General features: G+C 43.2%; 1 protein-coding gene across 5 annotated transcripts in view; it reads right to left on the bottom strand.

Moving 5' to 3' along the window:
* The window catches only part of EIF2AK4 (eukaryotic translation initiation factor 2 alpha kinase 4), a 117,253-nt gene that overhangs the window by 39,814 nt on the left and 62,230 nt on the right, over positions 1 to 15,209 (bottom strand). For all 5 annotated transcript variants that reach the window (XM_004380617.2, XM_023735121.1, XM_023735122.1 and 2 more), the window contains 7 exons: positions 13,390 to 13,473; positions 11,347 to 11,469; positions 8,249 to 8,353; positions 6,368 to 6,425; positions 5,762 to 5,841; positions 2,559 to 2,660; positions 474 to 527 (listed from right to left, as the gene is read on the bottom strand). In XM_004380617.2, the coding sequence (XP_004380674.1) occupies positions 474 to 527; positions 2,559 to 2,660; positions 5,762 to 5,841; positions 6,368 to 6,425; positions 8,249 to 8,353; positions 11,347 to 11,469; positions 13,390 to 13,473 (606 nt within the window). The remainder of the gene's footprint in view (positions 1 to 473; positions 528 to 2,558; positions 2,661 to 5,761; positions 5,842 to 6,367; positions 6,426 to 8,248; positions 8,354 to 11,346; positions 11,470 to 13,389; positions 13,474 to 15,209) is intronic.

Here is a 15,209-nt window from a genome sequence, read left to right as displayed (position 1 = left end):
CACACACACACACACACACACACACGGACACACACACTCAGGTAGTTATGGTACTGAGAACTTTTTGGTTTAAAATATTGTAACATCAGATTGTCCAGAAAATGCAACCCTCCCCCTTCACAATCTGAGCTCCTTCAACCACAGAACAGAATTAGAGCTTGAAATGATACTTCTCCTTCTTAAAGTTCCAAGCTGTTTTGTTTTTTTTAAACAATGAGCTGTAAAAGCATTCTCTTTTTTACAATAGCTAGCCAGGGGCCAAAACAGCACTTCAAAAGCACAATGAGCCACAGGAGAGAACCCTGCAGTTTGCTAACTTTCTATGCCAGCCGTTGGCATTTTCACGGTGTATTTCAAGTCTGAGAACATTTAAGAACTTCAGCTTTTGACATTTTGCCCCACATTGTTCCCAGGAAAAACAGTAATTAAGACCCAAGAGTGAAGACACAGTAATAAATGCATCAGAAAATTACCTGCTTTGTATGCTCACCATCATCGAAGTCTTCTGGAAACTTGGGTGATGTGGGCTAAAAGGACATTATATTCAAATCAGCAGGCGCTTGGCAGACTGCCACAGGGAAAGCATTTATTCAGCAGAAGCAAGAAAATCAAATACAGAAATAAAAATCTGCTAACAAGGTTAGACCGAGTGAAATCTGACACCCATTCTTCCACACGTGTATCATTTTAATACAAACATTACTCAAATGATGGCACACCAGAAGTATACAATGCACCTCATCTGTGGATAAAGTTTTTTTTGTTCTTTGTTCTTAGTAGCTTTATTCATAACAGTCATGAACTGGAAACAGTATAAATGTCCTTCAAGTAGCAAATGGGTCACAAACCAATTGTGGTCACACCCATAAAATGGAACGCAACACAGCAATGAAAAGAAACACACTACTAATACACGTGCAATATGGGTAAGTCTCAAAAGCTAAATAAAGCTGGGCACCAAAGTCTACATCCATTCTGAATCCCTCTGTATGAAATTCTAGTAAGGGAAAACTATTGTGACTTACAGCAGGTCAGTGGTTGCCATGGGGGAGAAGGAGACTGGCTGCAAGGGGGCATGAGGAACTTGAGGACAAAGAATTTTAAAATCTAACGTTTCAGAGAAAAACAAAGTCGTTTTTGTTAAACCCGGAGATGAAAATAGGCAAAACACCAAACCACCAACACAGAGTAGTAAAAAAACACTAACATAAGAACGTCTACCTCCCCAAAAGTTCCCAATATCCTGATAAGTAGGGCTGCAATTATAAGATTAACTTGACAGTTTAGATACTCTTGAAATGAAAGAACAAAAGTGAATTTTAGACTAAAGAAAGGCACTTCATTAAGGCCATAATCATCTGATATCATACACTGTATTGACTCCTGTTCTACGTGAATGCAGCTGTACGCACTGTGGATGATAAAATAACGCACCTGTTTCTCAAATATCTAGAGGAGTATTCTTAGTTACAATGTGTGATGTAACCTAATAGATGCTCCCGCTTTGCTCTGTTCAGTAAGGAAGAGGAAGCCTCTCCATGCCTCGTGCTCAGGAAGAGCTGAATCTAATCCTCCTCACCTAAACCTCAGCCTCCATTTTCATCTTAATGCTACTTTCCAAAGCCCATCCTTGATCCCACACACTGTAACGTTAGTCCCTTTTAGTTTGGACGATGAATCCCAAGACCACAAATGAAAATTTCATGGCGTGAAACAAGTTAAGTCCAGCTCAAGTGGTTGATACTTTCTCAGGTCCCTTTTTACTTTTGATCAAGGTGGTATTCTTTAGGCGTTACTCCACCAGGTTCATTCGGCTGTAAATTTTTAATTTCTAGAACTAATTATTCATTACCCTTATTGCCCATTCTCTCTGCTGTAATTGATAAAATATAACATTTTTTTTTGGATTCCTCCTTTGTTTTAAAATCAAGAGTAAATCTCTCAGAATAATTTTAAAAAAGTAATTATAAATCTAGCAATTTCTGCAGGTAAAAACCAAAAACCAGACCATTGCCATTGAGTTGATTCCAACTCCTGGTGACCCCATGTGTTACAGAGGAGAACTTCCCCATAGGGTTTTCTTGGCTGTAATCTTTATGGAAGCAGATTGCCAGGACTTTCTTCTACGGCACCGCTGGCTGGGTTCAAACCAGCGACCTTCATGTTAGCAGCCGACTGCAAACCATTTGTGCCACCCAGGGGCCTCTTCTGCAGGTAAGATTTCCAAAAATAAACAAAACTGGGGAAAGCTGTTTAAGCAGAGGAAGATTCCACTCACTAGGCACACAGAAGACAGACCACTAAGATCTCCTCTAAGTGGTGACAGTCTGCGGCCACCAAAACTGCTATTTATAGGACGCTAAGTGGGGTGACTTCCCCTGCTTAAACAGAGTTTCACTGAACATGAGAAAACTGGTTAGCCTGGCAAGTCAGTCATTAAAATTACAGCAGAACAGCCTCTCCTCGATGGAGCAGAAAAACACCCTGCCCTGAATTCTGATCTCCACGGTAAGATCCAGGTTCCCGGAAATTTATACAGTCAAACATCTGATACCTACATCTCTGAGCTGGCTGAGAACGAAGATCCTTTCTGAGGCCGTATTCATGGGACGATAGGACATCTCAAAGAAGATTATACCCAGGCTGAACAGATCCACTTTCTGAGGGGGAAAAATTGCATTTAATCAGCCTTGATATGAAAGTATAATTTACCACAGAATTATAGGATGAGCATTGCTGGTTGGAAAAAAGGTTGCATAAATGGAAAACAAGCCACACTAGAAAAATCTGATGATTTATTTTTAAAAATTATAGATATAAAGTCTAAGTGAGATATTTTACATGGAGATTGTGATCAAATATTTGGCCTGAGGTCTCTCAACGTTCTCCTGGAAAATGAATTGCAACTGGTTTAGCTATATACAGACGGGGTTAAATGCTGGCTGAAGACCGAAAATAATGTGGAAAGAGGACAACCAAGATTTGTCACTAGAATTGCTTTCTTTTGCATCTTTACTCATCATCGTAAAAGTGAAACATATAACCAAATCTGCAGCTAACGGTAAAGGTCATTTACTGACTGCAAAGATGCCAAATGAGGACTGGCAAGAGGACACACCAGGCCGGGAAAGATCTTTTTCAAGAGAAACTCTTAAAATGCATTTGGACTCAAGGATTAGCAGGGGAGCCTCTTAAATTACCACCAGTGGCCTCCGATGACAAACATTTCACCGTGGTATTTTCTATGCATGTTGGCTGCAGAAAAGCTGGAACACACAGAGAAGCACCAAGAATGAAATAGAAATCACCTACAATCTCACTGTTCAGGGATATTTACTATTGATGTTTAATATGGACCCACTTTTTTTCTGTAGATACATACAAGTACATACTATAAGACCAGAACTACACCGTTGCTTGTAACTTTTAGTCACTCAATATAGCGAGAATATGGTTCAACATTCTTATTTCATTTTTCCACAACATGATCTTAATGACATAACCTGTAACCTGGTGCTGTCGAGTCAATTCTGACTCAGAGTAGAACTGCCCCATAGGGTTTCCAAGGAGCGCCTGGTGGATTCGAACTGCTGACCTTTCGGTTAGCAGCCTGAGCTCTTAACCACTATGCCACCAGGGTTTCCTAAAGACATACGGTATTCAATTATATGGGTGTCCCATAATTTATTTAACCAATTCTCTAGTTTTAAACATTTCGTTATTTTTCACTGTTATAAATAATGCTGTGATGACTCCCCTTTTTTATTGTTGTAAAAATATAGATAACACAACATTTGCCAATTCAACATGTTCCGTGTAGATGATTTGGTAAGATCAATTACATATATCATGTTGTCCAACCGTCACCAATATTCTTCGCCAAATTTTTCATCCCAATAAACAAAAACTCAATGCTTTCTAAACCAGAATTCCCTCATCCCCCCCACCCCGGTAACCACTATTAAACTCTGATCTCATATATCTGCCTATTCTAGGTACTTCATATAAGTGAGATCCTACAATATTTATAATCCCCTTTTATATACATCTTTTTGGATATCCCTGGTTGTTTCTTCTGCATACATTTCTAAAGGCAGAACTGCTGGGCCAAAGGGTAGAGCACTTTGAAGGATTTCACAACACTCTGCCAAATGGACGCAGGAAGACAACACCAAATGTGCCCTCCCACGCCAAGGTGTGCGTGTCCATCCCCCACGCCCTCACCCTCCCTGGGTACTGGGAGGTCTGCTTCAACTCTAGACACTCCAGTGTCACTGCCCAGTGGGCACTGTCAGAAGCCAAACCAGGCTTGAGTTTCTACTGCCAGCCTGATCATAGGCTTTGATGTAAATTTCCTGCCTGATTTTTTAAACGGTGAGCTCTTCACTCTTGGCCTGAGTGAGATCTCACCCAGTTTCACGGTTTAAATCCCATCTGTGCGCTGATGACTCTCAAACGTATACCTCTGACTCTGACCTTGCCTCTGAACTCACGTCTTGGGTTTCTAACACCCTACTGGACGTCTCTGCTTTTCTCATCAGGCATTTCAAACAGAAGATGTCTCACACTGAATTTTTCCACTGTCTTTTCCTCTTCCCCCCTGCCTTTTCCCCAGGCTTGCTCACCTCAGCCAACTAGCTTTCACCCAGTGGCTCCCGGCAGAAAGCTGGGCACTGTACGTTTCCCTTCCTTTTCCTCACCTGACATCCACTCCATCAGACAATTCTGTCAATCTCCCTCCAAAATGGATCTCGTTTTGGTGTGCTTCTCCCCATCTCTGCTGCTACTGCTCGACTTCCAGCTATCAACCTCTCCGCTGGCGGCCGTCAGAGTGAACTCTCGCTCAGAAGTCTTCAGTGGCTCCCTCTGCACTTCAAATGAAATCCCCACTCCTCACCACGGGGCTGACCTGGCCCTCTTACCTGCCCCGTCTTCCAGCTTCGCTTCATGCTCCTCTCTCTGGCCGCTCACCACGCTGGCCTTCCCTATGCCAAGCCACCTACCAGCTGGGTCTCCTCTTTTCCATGCAATCGCCTCTGCTTCACTCCCTTTCCCTCTCAGGCATGCTCCACCCCCCGACTCTTCCTGCTCCGTGTCACCCTTTATCCTAAATGCCCTCCTCTCTGGAAGGCCTCCTCTGATCAGTCCATGTAAAGAAGATGCCCCCGCTGTTCTCTTGGCGCTGGGCCCCATCTCTTTTCTTCTTAGCGCTTAACACAATTGGCGATTACTTCCTTCATTTTTCACTTGTTCCCTCTTCTGTTTCCTCCACTATTGCATGAGCTCCCTGAGAGCCGGGGCCACATATGTCTCATTCACTTGACGGAGTTGTTCCCGAGGTTTCCGGTGGCTGGCCCGGGGCCTTGCCTGGGCATACGGGTTAGTTCAGCTATTATCTGGATGGATGGATGGATGGAGTCTAAGCTCCTTGGCAGTGATGGTGCTGGCTTCAGTCACCACTATTGGGTACCACGTGCCCTGCATGGAGTAGGCGCTCAGCGTAAAGTGTGTGTGTATGTGTATATAAATGAAGTGTGATAAAAACATGTATAAAAAACAGCTGCCAAGTTAACAATTTTCACATGTATAATTTGGTGACATTGATTACATTCATCATGTTGGACAACCACTACCATTATCCTTTTTGTATATGCACATATTGAGTGAATGAGTGACTAAACCCCAACGCTGTGACCCTGATGTTCTTACTATTATTTCACTCTGGAGATATCTGCTTCTCCCCAAAAGGCTTCTCCTTTACCTGGTTGTATGCAGATCTGGTACTTCCCTGGACTTCTGGGCTTACGTACAAAGCGGTGCCAACCATCCCAGTCAAGTGACCTGCGTGGAGGAAGGAAGAAGGAGAGCTTTCCAATAACAGGACTTAACGGATAAGGCAAATCTTTATTTAAAAAAAAAAAAAGGGATCTCTTAAGAGTGAAGCATGACACATAATGCAACATGCATTTTCTAAGATGATTAACTGTAAGTCACACACGGTCACACGCTCTGTTCCATAAGGATGTCTTTCCTGCTGCAGAGAAGGGACAGTGCCAGATGAAGGCGGCCCTGGACAGAGCAGGTCACAAGGCAGCCTCACATCGCCGCTCAGGGTTAAACACGGTGTAATTGTCTACCCACGGGAGTCAGTTATTCTATTAACTTAAGCTCTAATTTCTTAGGGTTCTGAAGGACAATTAACATAGTGGGGGAAAAACTACAGCATTTATATAATTTTGTTAATTTAATAAACAACTACAATTTGCCTTGAATAAAATCTTTACAAACGAAAAACAGCTTTTGGGTTAAGAAGTTTTGTGGCCTGCTGTTTAATGCACTAATTAACTGTACGATCTTCTGGATTTACCTGAGGGGTCTGATTTAATCAGGTGGTCTCCTGCCTGATCATCTTGTTTGCCATCAGCCTGAAAACGCAAGTAAACCAAATGTCAAATAAAAATGTTACACTATTTCACAGGAATGGCTTATCCATTTCTAAATGAAGACGGGGTGAAAGATACTACTCTGAAATCAAAACAATTATAATAATGCTTTGTTTGACTTCAAAAATGTGTTTGTTTTGTTAACCCACTAATATGAGGCTCACAGGAAATCGGATGAAATCACAAGGGAGAAGGATAATTCTCTACGTAACTCTTTCTTCAGCGCAGAAACACTCCAAAGTTCACAGAAACAAATTTATTTTCAAATACCAAAATAGAACCTATTTACTAAGAAGATTAATAGTATATTTTAAGAAACAAAATACCAACAGACTCCTCTTTCTAACTTCCCCATTGCTGTCACTTTCTCTGGATCAATTTTTATTCTTTCTTCCTAGAGGCTGGTCCCCAGTTCTGCTCCACCATCACTGCCAACACCTTCCCTTCCTCCACTCTACCTGTTCACCCCTTACCCTAAATCACTACTTTTATGACATCATTCCACAGTTCCTATTACAACCAGCACCACGGACAAAAGCGGCTTTAACGCCAGGTGTTATTCCAGGTGCTTTACCTGCCTTTGCGTTTTGTCATGCTGACAACCCTACAGGTAGAAACTAGTCTGAGGCATTCAGGGGTTAATCAACTTGCCCTACATCACACCATAAAGAAGTGGCAGAGCTGGGCTTCTCATCTGGTAGGTGGGAGCCAGCTCACTTACTATAGGCTTCTGATCAAGCTGAAGTCTTTCGTTTGGGCATCAAGAACCCCATCATCTGGCCCTCCTGGTCGTAGGGCTGCTTCAACATGAGCCGCTGTGCTGGTCAGGGCCATGTCCTTATTGTCCCCCTTCCACCTCCTCCCTCTCCGCTCCTAGCCTCACCTTCTAATGAAGCTTCTGTGGTTGTTCTCTCCATTAATCTAAACCCAATTTTCCTTCCCTGACTACCCTCAGACTTAACTGCCTTTACTACAGATTTTGTAGCCTGAGGACTCTAAGTAAAATTCGTCCTCTGGCACTCAAGGCCTGACCCCACCAGACTCCCCTTCCTCCTTCCAGCCTCCTCACTCACATCCTAGCTTCAGCCAACTAGCCACACACCATGCCGGGCTTCCAACAACCCATGTTTGCTCACCCCAGGGCCTTTGCTTACGCTGCTCCTTCTCTCTGGAATCCTCTGCCCTGGTGTTAGCACACTCTGCCCTCAATCTCTGCTCTGGACTCCCAGCCACCCTTTAAGGCCCATCTGAAATGCCATTTTATTTTTACAGTCATTCTTGATCCTTACAACTATGTGCAAATGTTCTCTCATCTTCCAACTCTTGTATCGCTATTGCTCTCACCTCTTGTCGCTTTGTATATTAAACAACTATCATACAGGGTTATGAAGAACAAATATTTTCTGAACCACATTCTTTAGAACTGATTCTTCTGGTATTTTAGGTTTTTAAACCTCACTTTCCCAAACCAACTGAAAAGCGTTCAAGTATAAAGCATCCATCCCAGTGCCTGGCATGGTAGACCAAAATACCAAATTATTTATAAAATATAGTATGCCTCTGACCTAAGTATCATCCACAAACCAATCTTCACTTCCCTCAAGTAGTATGCACTCAACTATAATACATCCACAATTCAGAGCCTAAAGGGTCATTTGCAGCTGGCTCCTTCAGACGCTATAATTTGCTGAGGATCACACGGCAGAGTTCAGTGAACTCACTGACAATTTTGTCTTTTACACTTCCACTATTATCAAGGCGTATCGGTGCCTTTTCAGATACGGTCTAATTTTAAAAATACTCACAGGGAAGGCTAGATGGTCTGTCGCCAAACCAAAATCACCTATTTTCACATGGTCATCGGAATCCAAAAAAATGTTGACGGGCTTCAAATCCCGGTGAATCATTCCCTGTTGGGCGGGAGCAAAGAAAGCGATCATTGTTTCCCCAGGATAATTTATAGTTATACGTGCTTCCTAATTTGAAAGGCCAACCTAAGGATGGAAATCGGATGAGGTCTTCTCCCACAGACCTTCCTGGTGCAGGCTGTCGGGTCTCTGCAATGTTTCCCGACTGTCCAGTCAATGGCGTCTCGTCATCGCCGGGTCCTACATGACGGTGGTCTCCCTCAGGTCAAATCCAAATGGTTCCCTGTGGCAACCAAGGCCCCCTCCACCGTGTTCACCACGTTACCCTTCTCTCTGCTCCATCACACAGTCCTGGCTTTGGTCAGGGAGACACACACACCATTTCCATCCTTCCTATTTCTTTCTTTGCACTGTTTCCCCTGCCTAGGAAACTCCTTTGCTTTTCTCCATTTATCCGAATTGTACCAATACCTACAGGTGCCAACTCACCGACGGAGGGTCTGCAATAATGCTAACCATCCAACTTTGCATTCCCAGCACACACGGCAGGTGCTCAGTGATAACCTGTCACACGTACACTGCTTTCTTCTCCTATCAGCTCATTAGGATGATGTTTCCTGTATTATAATACAGGAAATAATTAAATGGAATAAAAACGCTTTACTGTATGATCTCTTTTACTATTACATAAGGTGAATTCTGGCTGCCTGAAAAAACAAGAAGTCCGTCTCAAGTGTGGGGTTTGTCACAGACTCATAGCTCTCCGTATTCGAGGCGTGATACAGTGTTAGATGCCCAGCAGATGATCAGCCAGTCCCAGCCCAATTGGATTAGGAGGAAGAGAGTCAATAGGCATGGTTCTAGGACCCCAGGATGATAGCACAGCGAAAGATCCTCATGGCCCTCATTACAGCTCATTTTTTTTTTACCTCTAACCTTGCAAATTCTGCTTCCACTAAATCATTTATAAGCTAGACATGTACAGCGTAGTATAAATATGGCATGGTATAAACATTTTAAGTTTAAAGAAAATTGAGGCAAAGGAAAAACCAATAGACAGTCATGCGTCACTTAATGTCCACGATACGTTCTGTGAAATAGGACGTTACGTGATTTCGACGTTGTGGGAACACCATGTTATACACCATACAGAGTTCACCTCGAGGCCTGGCTGGTGGAAGTGACCTTCTGTCTGGGTGGAGGTGACATCCCACACATTCAGTGTGCGTCACTGACCGTTCTCCTTGTGAGTCGGCTGGACACCAAAGGCGAGGCCGAGATCTTGATATCTGGGCAGCCTTATTACCAGAAGGATGTAGCCAAGATGGTCATGAACTTGGCTGATTATCACTGCCAGCGCTGGGCGCAAAGTTCAGAGAAGGGTCCTGCCCCAGAGGCCAGCGCCCAGCATGCTCCAGAGGCAGCCCGGGAGGCTGGACCAGCAGGCTCCTGACGCTGCTCTGGAGGCTGGCACTAGGCATGCTCCAGAGGCAGCCCGGGAGGCTGGACCAGCAGGCTTCCAATGCTGCTCTGGAGGCCGGCACTAGGCATGCTCCAGAGGCAGCCCGGGAGGCTGGACCAGCAGGCTTCCAATGCTGCTCTGGAGGCCGGCACTCAGCAAGCTCCAGAGGCAGCCCGGGAGGCTGGACCAGCAGGCTTCCAATGCTGCTCTGGAGGCCAGCACTCAGCAAGCTCCAGAGGCAGCCCGGAAGCCAGACCAGCAGGCTCCAGATGCTGCACAGGTCTGGGTTACAAGCTCTGAAGGGAGTTCCTGCCCTGGGCTGGGGGCCACGCAGAGGTTAAAGTGGAAGCCTTGTCTTAAACCCTGATCTTACAGGTCCTGCCTCTGCCTCCTGGGCTAAGAATGATGGGGTGGGGTTCTTTTCTTAAAAACAAAAATTGGTAAATATTTGCCAACACGAATTTGAAGAGTTCTAATAAAGAAATGAACTAAAAAAAGACCAGGGATGTATATGCACAGACATTATATGGCGCATGACTGTATTTATATTGGCTAATGCGATATAGCACTCCTGGTGGCAGAGCGATTGAGCATTCGGCGGCTAACCAAAAGGTCAGCAATTTGAATCCCCAGCTGCTCCTTGGAAACCCTATGGAGCAGTTCTACTCTGTGCCATAAGGTTGCTATGAGTCAGAATCGACTTGATGGTAATGGGTGTTTTTTTTTTTTTAATGCACTACAATCCCACTTTAAAAATGTAAGTAGTTTCATCCTGAAGGGAGGCCCATTAGCATTTACACCGTAACGGCAATTTCTAGTTTTAAAATGATATCTTATACATGTGACAGACTATGTTCCTCCGTTTCTATCCTCATCAGATGACTGTGGTTTCACCATGACCCTAGGAAGGGCAGCACTAATTCAGTTAGAATCTAATAACTTGGCATGTATTAACTGAGCTCTCACTTCATTCTAAACAGCTCAGTGAATCATCTTCACATTCCATACATGTTGAAATATTTCCTCCTTACCCAGGGGAGGCACAATTGTTCTTAAAGGCCAGATAGTAAATATTTGAGGCTTTACAGGCCATGCGGCCTCCATCACAATTACTCACCTCTGCTGCTGGAGCAGGCAAGGAGCCATAGACAGTATGTAAATAACTGACAGTGGCTGTGTCCCAGTAAAACTTTATTTATGAACACTGAAACTGGAATTTCACATTATTTCCATGTGCATAAAATATTATCCTTCATTTGATTTTTTTTAACCATTTAAAAATGTAAAACCATTCTTAGCCCACAGGCCATACATCAAAAACAGGTGGTGGGGTGGATTTGACCTGTGGGCTGTTGTTTGCCAATCCTTGTCCTAAACTTCAACGTTTTCTTTGAACTTTGACACTTGGCACTATTTTCTAATCTTTGGACACTTTGTTCTAGTCTACAAAAATAGCTTATCTCAATATACCCATACTTTCTCTCTTCTCCTCCATTCTCACAACATCCGATTTTGTACTCAGTCATAAATTTTACATAAACGTTTAAGTTTTCAGAAAATAAGTAAAGTTTACTTTCTCATGGATATAAGCTAATCCATCCAGAATCTCTCGAAAAAGCCTCCACAGCCTGGTGGTGTCCTGATACAGTCCCTGGTCAATGGTGTCCCGCAAAGTGCTCTTTTCACAGTACTCCATCTACGGACAAGAATAGGCCGGTCAGGATCTGATTATACAAGAAGTCTAAATTAAGGAGGATAATTGCAATTAATGTTATCACCCATTTAAAAACATGCACCATGGATTTTAAACACTCATGGGAAAGCCTCGGTTCTTTTTCCAGCGGAAAAAGTAAATCAACAATATTAAAAATTTGGGGACATGTTCATAATCTCAGCACCTTAAACATAACCATTTTTATAGTTTATACTATTGCTTATTCTAAGAAATAAGACCTAATTTGTTTAAAATCCTTGACACAAACAATAGAAAAAAATGAGAATTAAGTAAAATTTTATCTGTTTCACAAGATTGCCTCAAACCCTTTCCAAGGGCTAATTAATCTAATGATGTCATCGGCCTTTCTTATTTGTACATTAAATTAATGACAAATGACCTTCAAGTCTAGAAAAAAACACTGTAAATATTAAAACATTCAGAAAGGAGCTCTGCCTGAAGCCTCTTAAGTTTATTAATGTATCAGAAAAGAAAGCAGGATCATTGAAATCTTAAATCACTTGATTTATGAAATTAGCCTAGATGTTTCAAACCAGTGCCCGAGCTGAGATTTCTCATAAAAAAGGATTTTATTGTCTTTAAAGAAAGGAACGTCTGCACTTGTCCTTGGAATACCGTCTGCAAGTAACGACTCATCCTCCAGGTCTCAGCCAGGTCCTCACCAAGCCTGACTTCCACCCCACAATGGTGCTTACCTTGTCTGCACCTTCCTCATGCACTTACTTCATCTCATCATAATTAGAGAGCATACAGCAGACAGTCAATAACATAGCACTTTGGAGGACAAATGCTTTATTATACATGTAAGTGGGACTTCAAAACTATCCATGTTGGGAAATATCTAAGGCCGGCTCCAACTGCAGGAAAGCAACCACCAACTTAGCCTCTTTTGAAACACTACATCTTGTCTGAAGTTCCTTCTTCCACAGAGTGCTGGATTTCATGTTTATAGATCTGCCTGCTTGCAGATATAACTGGAAATACTAAGAATGACCCCCAGTCCTGGTTACCTGGGGCAGAGTAAAAACTTCCTCTTTGGTTTATGGCTGTCTCTCTGCTGGAATAGCTCACTGCTGTTCTGGATGCCACCCCTCAGGGGTGTCAGCAGGCGGAAGCCCAGGCCTCTTTTAATACTGCCCCACTGAAACTGGCTCCCCTGGGCCTCTTCTCTCTCAGAGGTTTGCAGAGAAGCCTCTTGGTCTAATGCCACGCCGGCGTTTCTTCTGCATGCACAAGAATGTGTGGGCCTCATACCTTACACGCCCAAATCCAGCTAGTCAAAGTGGAGTTTATGAACAGGCACAGTCTAGCATTTTCTGAGCTCAGATACAGTTCTAAGCACTTCACATGCATTACTTCATTTATTCCTCACGACAAGACTGAGATAGGGGCTCTTATTTAATTTGCAGACAGAGAATTTACAGGGTGTTTAAGAAGCTTGCCTGAGCTCACAGCTGTAACTGGTGAGTCCAGGATGCGAACTGAAGCAGCTTGAGTCCAGGCCCTTAACCACTGCCCTATGCTGCCTCCCTCCGTGAGATGGATTGACGCAGTGGCTGCAACAGTGGGCTCAAACACAGCAATGACCGTGAGGATGGTGCAGGACTGCAATGCTTTGATCTGTTATAGGTAATGTCACTATGAGTTGGAGTTGACTTGATGGCACCTAACAACGACGCGCTGCTTCCTGCTATAGTGCAGGAGAGCATGAGTTCAACGCTGGGGAAAGGGCCTTGATGGCTCCTCTCCGGCCAATTCACCTTCAGCGGTGCCAGCAGGGCCTCTTCTGCCCGCTGTCTTACTCTGTCTAGTCTCCTGAAACATAGCTACCAGCAATGCCGAGGGGTTGCTGCATCAGCAGGCTGCGTGCCAAGGCCTCACCTGGATAAACAGGTAGTGCACAGCCTCCGTCGGCACTGAAGCCTCACTTTCCTCGCAAGCATTCTTTTCACTGCCGTCTTCATCCTGATCCAGGAAGAACACACGAGAACTCAAAACGGGCTGAAATTAAACGAGCATCACCACTGTCAAGTATTTGCACCCTGCAGCCCCCACACATGGGCAATCCTGGTGTCCTAGAAGGCCAAGGAGCCGAGCACAACCACTGTCATTTAGAAGCTCACGGCATTTCTACAGCAATATTGCTGTTACCAAAACCCACCACACCGCTGACAGGTCTGTTGCTATACTGGATGATGATGGGGCAAATGAGGAACAGGTAGGTATTAAAACAAATCTCCAGGAAGACTCCACGGGAAGCCTGCTCTCTCTTACCACTGAGAGCCTTCTATGGATAAGAAGGGCAGAAAGTATACAGGCTAATATTTTAAGGCTTCAGTTTTACTGGAAGGCCTTCTTTTGGTGGTAGGCTTATTTTGGAACCAGAAGACTAAAAATCCATCTACAGCTACAACAATTTAAACGTGGCCATATGACCTCTCTGGGCTACCATCCTGAAGAACAAGCATTTGGCCGCTACTGTGATCCTCTAGACTACCCTCCACGTGGCCAGTCTGTCCTGATTAGCTTTCTAATATACAGTATCTTTTTTTTTTTAATTCTTTTTTTATTCTAATAAATGTATTTACGTACTTTTCTCCCAAGTAAGGAAAAAGCATTAGTTAGCATTTGATCATTTCTGATGTATAGTTTTTTTGAGGAAGCGTTTTTCAACATATTTCTTTTATCAAAGAAAAACCAAACCAAACCAAATGAAAAACAACAACAAAACAAACAAATAATAATAATAAAAACCCAAAACCAAAGCTCTGCCCTGCCAACAATCAGGTTCTGCTCTTGAATCAATTACATACCCTGGGAATTAGCCACAGAAAATTGTTAATCTCTGGGACACTTCTACCCATCAATTAGAAAGCTCGTGGAATACTGCCCTTAACTGAGCAAATAATAATTTAATGTATCCTAAAACCAAGCATACATAAGTTTTGCTTTAGCAGAAGTTTAGATTATTTATGCTATTATTCATGGTTAAATTGATCATTTATAAATTTTTAACTGTGAGGACTTTCAGGTGATTTTAATAGACAAGCTATGTACTTATTAAAAACAAACATTGGTTAATGCATTCAAACCTCCTTCAAATCAATTTAACTGCTTATCTAACAGAGTCTACTTGTAGGCTTTTCTTATGGCTGCTCGTATTTATACATTTATTCCTGGTAATTAAGTCATCGCCCTCAGCCCACAGCCGCAGAATGTTTGTCTGCAGCAACAACTGACAGCTTTCGAAGCTAAAAAGCTTCACCACTGAGCGAAGAGCACCACTGAGTGGGGTCAGAGACCGGGAGCAGTGCTTTTCAAATGTTTCTGACCGCGATCCACACGAAGAAATACATTTTACATGACACCCAATACACACACTCATGAGAAACAAACTCTACAAGCGAGGCGTACTTTCCGAGTGTGATGCATTTTGGAATTCTCTACTCCTCTTTGCTGTGTTAAGAATTAAATAAAGCAGTTGAGACCTTCTAAATGGATCTCATAACCCATTACTGGCTCAGGACTCACAGTTTAAAAACAATGTGATGGTCTATGAAAATAAGCCATCAGGATTCATGGACGTGGGGAGAGATGAGGCTATCTAGTCACTCAGTTAATTTGCATCCAATCTGCATCCCCGCCCACATAAACGTCTCCAAAATCCTATAGGAAACTGTTTTCATTAAAAAAAAAAAAAA

Source organism: Trichechus manatus, unplaced genomic scaffold (assembly GCF_000243295.1).
Source record: "Trichechus manatus latirostris isolate Lorelei unplaced genomic scaffold, TriManLat1.0 scaffold00076, whole genome shotgun sequence".
Taxonomy (NCBI): domain Eukaryota; kingdom Metazoa; phylum Chordata; class Mammalia; order Sirenia; family Trichechidae; genus Trichechus; species Trichechus manatus.
The sequence above is the reverse complement of the archived record's forward strand: the minus strand, read 5'-3'. Positions and strand labels throughout refer to the sequence as shown.